A 4,939-nucleotide genomic window follows, 5' to 3' on the forward strand; every position below is an offset into this window, starting at 1 on the left:
TTACACCATGCTACTCTCATCCAAAATGTTAGTCGCAACCACCGAAATCCTAACAGCAAATCTGCCTGGGAGGTCTTCTACGGCACCAAACCCAACATTCGCCTCCAACATATGCATGTCTATGGCAGCCAAGTCGCCCTTATCACTCAAGATACCCCAACCAAATTGCACGACCGCGCCACATTGGGCGTATACTTGGGTCATGACACGGACTCCAAGTATTATGATGAATGCCGCATTATGAACATTCACACCAAACCGTATTTGTCACTCCCGCAATGTTCAATTTAATAAACGTATCTTCCCTACCTGGTCGAAAGTTGGCACAGCACACTTGCCCTGATTCGTCACACCCCACACAGACATACCGACAATACGCTAATTAACACTCGCACTTTCACACCCCACCACTACTTCCCCATCCAACTCCTTCTCTACCGACTGTCGAGGAGAGTTCTCTCACCCACCATCTGACTCTCACACGACTTCCCCTCATGCCACCCCCCTCACATCCGGACACCAGCTCCTTCGTTTCCCCGGATATTCCTCAGCCCAGCCTTTTACATCATACTGACGTTCCTTCTGACACCGCCTCCCCGCCTCTTGAGTCCACTCTTAACGCTGACCTTCAATCCCATATCGCACACTTCGTGGCTTGCTCCTCCCCCGTACCATCAGTGGCCCACTAAACGCCCCTTCCTTAATCAACAACATGCGCATGACATGTCAACGTGCTCGTCAAATGCAAGAGCATAATGCGGCAATCTCGGACCAGCCTCACAGCTTCCACCAAATCGCTTCTTTGCCATCTAAACGCATTCACTGGTCTTCTGATATTGAGAATACTGGCATTATTCCTCCCACTCCATCCCCAGCCACCACCGCCGTCGTACCCCTCGACATTTCTCCTTCGAAATTCACTTTAAAGGCCAATCATGCATGTGCGTTACACCACCTTCGACGCACCAAAAGACAAAACAAAGTCGATAAAACTTTCCGCCGAGCTGCTATCATAAACGCACGCTCCTCCGCCAACAAAGCGCTTCATGTACTCAGTCACACCCGGCCTCGTCTCCTTACTGCTCCCGAACCCCCTGACGACATTCCTGCCCGCATCAATACCACTCCACCATCATCGTCCGACGTTCTACGCACTCGCAGCGCTAACATGTATCATGAAACTGTCGAGCACCTTTTTACCGTCTGTGCCGCCATCCAGGCCCACCCGCTTACTCCTAAGACTATTCGCGAGGCCCTCCGTAGTCCTGATGCTGACCTTTGGCGCGACGCTATCGACCGTGAACTAACTAGTCTCAATAAGAATGGAACATATGATCTCTGTTCTCCCGATGACGTACCCGATGACGCTTTCATCATTACCAGCAAATGGGTCTTCATAATCAAAATGATTGATGGACTTGTCGACAAATACAAAGCTCGCATATGCGCTCACGGCTTCACGCAAACCCAGGGCGTTAACCGACAAACCCTTTGCTTCGATCTGTTCTCATGAAACTCTCCGCACGGTCCTCGCCGTTTCTGCTACCCCGGGTTGGCATGTCGAGCAAATGGATGTCGACACTGTCTATCTTTATGCTGATCTTGATGAACCCATCTACATGTGGCCCCCACCCGGTTTCAGCGCTATTGGTCTTCCGGACCACTCCGTTCTTTCCTTGAAGAAAAGCCTTTATGGCTTAAACAATCTGGTCGTCTCTGACATGCCTTGATTAAATTCAAACTACTTGCCATGGGCTTCTCCCAAAGTGTCTCTGACCCATGCTTGTTCATTATCGACGAAGCTCACTTTTCTTGTATCATCCTCCTCTATGTCGATGATATCATTGTCTGCGGCAAACAAACAGCTGATGTCCAACACTTCAAAGATTTACTTCACAAAGAATTTAGTTGTAAAGATCTCGGCCGCCCCCACTGGCTTCTTGGTGTCCGTGTCCTCACCACCGACGACTCTATCAGCCTCGTCCAGGAAAACTACATTTCCGAGGCTCTCAGTATATTTACATCTCAGTGATACACACTCCGCGCCCACACCCGCCACGCTTTCCATCGTATCCATGAACGAAGGCCCGCGTCACCCGTGCTCCTATCGCGAACTCATCGGCACCCTTCAGCACCTTTCCGTTCTCACTCGCCCCGATATATCTTTTCCCCTCAACAACCTCGCCCGGTACATGGCTAATCCCTCTCTTGCTCACTGGACAGCGGCCGTCCGCATTCTTCGCTATTCGAAGGCTACGTTCAATTTCGGTTTAACCTATACATATCACCCCGGCGCCCCTATTGTTGACGCCTACGTCGACGCCAACTACAATGCTTGTCCTGACACCAGATGCCCCACCAGCGGTTATGTTCTTCGAATCAATGGCGTCCCTGACATTTGGAAATCCAAACGTCCGTTACCACCAGTACCACTGAGGCTGAATACTACGCAGTCTCCGAAGCCTCCAAAAGCATCCAATGGCTTCGCAATATCTTAAGTGAAATAGATTTCCCACAAACTATGCTTACTCCTCCTTATTGTGTCAACCGATCGACAATTCAGGTTATTGCCAATACTGGCACTAACAAACACGTTAAACATGTTGATATCCGTATCCATTATAAGATGTCATCGTTACTCAATATGTTAATACCCATGCTAACATCTCTATCATACTCACAAAAAACACACCTCATCCCACACATTCTCGTCACACCCTCTCCATGCTCGCTCCTGTCATCCTTCCCCCGACTCCATCGGAAACAATTTAGGGAAGAAACAGTCTACTGCATAAGCGAACTGTAGATTGTATCCTCCAAGATTCATGAAACACTACTGTTTTTAGAGAATCTTCTCAGCTACAATTATAGCTCGGTACATAAAGAAAAACTCTCACACGACAGGTGTCATAAGTGTCCAATATATTTGACACCCATGAGGTGTTTGGACTACAATAGGTCATATATATCTATGATTTACGTGTGAACACATATGAATATATTATCTGCATATAAAACCCTCTGTAGAGGTGTAAATGAAAATACTCTTAACTCAGCGTGTTATACGGTTCTATATGTTCAAACACGGACCTAAGGAAAAAAATTCAAGAGCGGACTAAGGGATCGGACGAGATAGTGGAATAGAGAATTTAATGAGAGAGAAGAATGGCTCATAGGGTGTCATCATAAGTTAGTAGCTAGGAGACGAAAATCATAGGTACGGTTATTTTCACAATCACCCGTTGTTAGAGAAAATCTCGCTCCACCTAAGAACGTGATGAATAAATATAGCAGACGCGCCGATCATAACGGCACTTCTGATTGACTTCACTTACTTCAGACTTAACACTCTTTACTAAGTGTACTCGGATTTAACCACAAACCTAGTCGTGAGATAGTCCAAAGGAAACATGGCAAAAAATAAATACTGGAGTGCATCTTTTGCTGTGGATGGAAGATCTCCAGTTGTTTGTCACTACCTCCCACGTTTTTAGTGTCTGATCCTCGTTCATCTAAGTCTACCTCACCCCAGTGCCATGTCTGCCCGTGTAGTGTGACAGGTTTGGTGCTGTCTCTGGGTATTTGTGTTCCACGTTCAAAGGCATTAGTACAACAATACTGGCGTCATTTACTGTTTGTATCTCATTGTTTATAAGAGTTGGAGCCAATACCAGGTTCTTGTCTGTAGGTTTTCCAGTTATGTTCGCAGTGCTGGTGACTGTAAGTGCATTATGTATACTAGAAGCAGGCGTGGGTAGTACATTCAGCGCTGGTAAGGTATTTGCTGATGCGTGTGTGTCCTCTGTGTTTGTATGTGTTCGTTGTTGTTGCTGATCACTGTTCTACGTATATTTCTGGTTTATGCTGTTGCTTACGTGTACTGTCTCCTGATTGACTACGCTTGCTAATTGTTGTGGTTCGATTAAGGCTAAATCTGTAGTAGCCAAAGCCTTCGCTCTATCTGCACGTTTTTGTTCTCTCAGCAAAAGTACACGTGGAGGTCCAGCGATTACGAGTGAATCGTCATCACCTGCATCCTCGTCATGTGACACTATTCTAAGTATCTGTGAACTAAACTTATTCTGCTTTGAGCTCTTGATGCCCTCAAGATTTGAAAAACAAACTGCTTCCACTGTTCTCTTATACACATTCGTTGACCCCGTACTCATCGACTTTTCTCGATCTGCCGACATCACGATGGTGGGTGTTAAGATCATATACCATCTACTACCAAAGCGTGCCTGAGCATAACGCTTGTCCATATAAAACCACTTGACATAAACAGTGTTCCTCACCACGACCCTCTTGGCCGATGCCAGGTCGTTCTTAGGTGCATTCACCATCGTTAAAACTACTTCTACAACACTAACTATACTAAAATCTATTGTGGGTGTACGTGTTCGGAAACAGGTCTGTTTGACATGTTCTAGTCGAGCTATTGACACACGGTGAGTAGGTAAAGTTTTATTATTATTACTTGATATATATATATATCATCAAATTCAGAAAAGGGCGATCTACCTCGCCGTTCCCAGCCCGAATGGGCTAAAAATTGCCAATTGTGCTATAGGGGAGAAATAGACAAGTCTAGGGAGCAAAGATCCTTAAGAACTGAAAAGCCCCCTGCAAGAAAGAGGGCTAAGGTATACATGCCAAACTGTATATGCGGTATAAAAGATTGCCTACAAGTTCAAAACGATGTAAATGATCGTATAATATCGCTACCTAAGTCGATCAGCCCTGACAATATTATTCACGTCTACGAAGCTGACACTGCAGCTAAAAAGTGGATGAAAGAATTGAGCCCAGGTATAACAGACACGAAGCTTGTAGTTGTACTCGCTAAAAGCGGTTGTTGTTAAAGAGGTTGAAAATCAATAGCAAGCATCAACATTTAAGACTGGTTGGAAGGTATTTGCTATATACGGTGCAATACCTT

The 4,939-nt window shown here is 45.8% G+C and overlaps 3 protein-coding genes across 3 annotated transcripts; all 3 read right to left on the bottom strand.

Moving 5' to 3' along the window:
- SARC_02827 (hypothetical protein) lies at window positions 1-204 on the bottom strand (the record flags this gene model as incomplete). The annotated part of the gene is made up of 1 exon (XM_014303399.1): window positions 1-204. One exon carries the CDS (start codon window positions 202-204, stop codon window positions 1-3), a length of 204 nt encoding a protein of 67 aa, XP_014158874.1.
- A 1,684-nt stretch (window positions 205-1,888) lies between these two features.
- On the bottom strand, window positions 1,889-2,068 carry SARC_02828 (hypothetical protein; the record flags this gene model as incomplete). The annotated part of the gene is made up of 1 exon (XM_014303400.1): window positions 1,889-2,068. The coding sequence occupies one exon, from the start codon at window positions 2,066-2,068 to the stop codon at window positions 1,889-1,891; it is 180 nt and encodes a 59-aa protein (XP_014158875.1).
- A 1,450-nt stretch (window positions 2,069-3,518) lies between these two features.
- SARC_02829 (hypothetical protein) lies at window positions 3,519-4,343 on the bottom strand (the record flags this gene model as incomplete). The annotated part of the gene is made up of 2 exons (XM_014303401.1): window positions 3,519-3,842; window positions 3,876-4,343. 2 exons carry the CDS (start codon window positions 4,341-4,343, stop codon window positions 3,519-3,521), a joined length of 792 nt encoding a protein of 263 aa, XP_014158876.1.
- Between the last annotated feature and the right edge of the window lie 596 nt (window positions 4,344-4,939).

The sequence above is a fragment of the Sphaeroforma arctica genome, assembly GCF_001186125.1.
Source record: "Sphaeroforma arctica JP610 unplaced genomic scaffold supercont1.132, whole genome shotgun sequence".
NCBI classification, from domain to species: domain Eukaryota; class Ichthyosporea; order Ichthyophonida; genus Sphaeroforma; species Sphaeroforma arctica.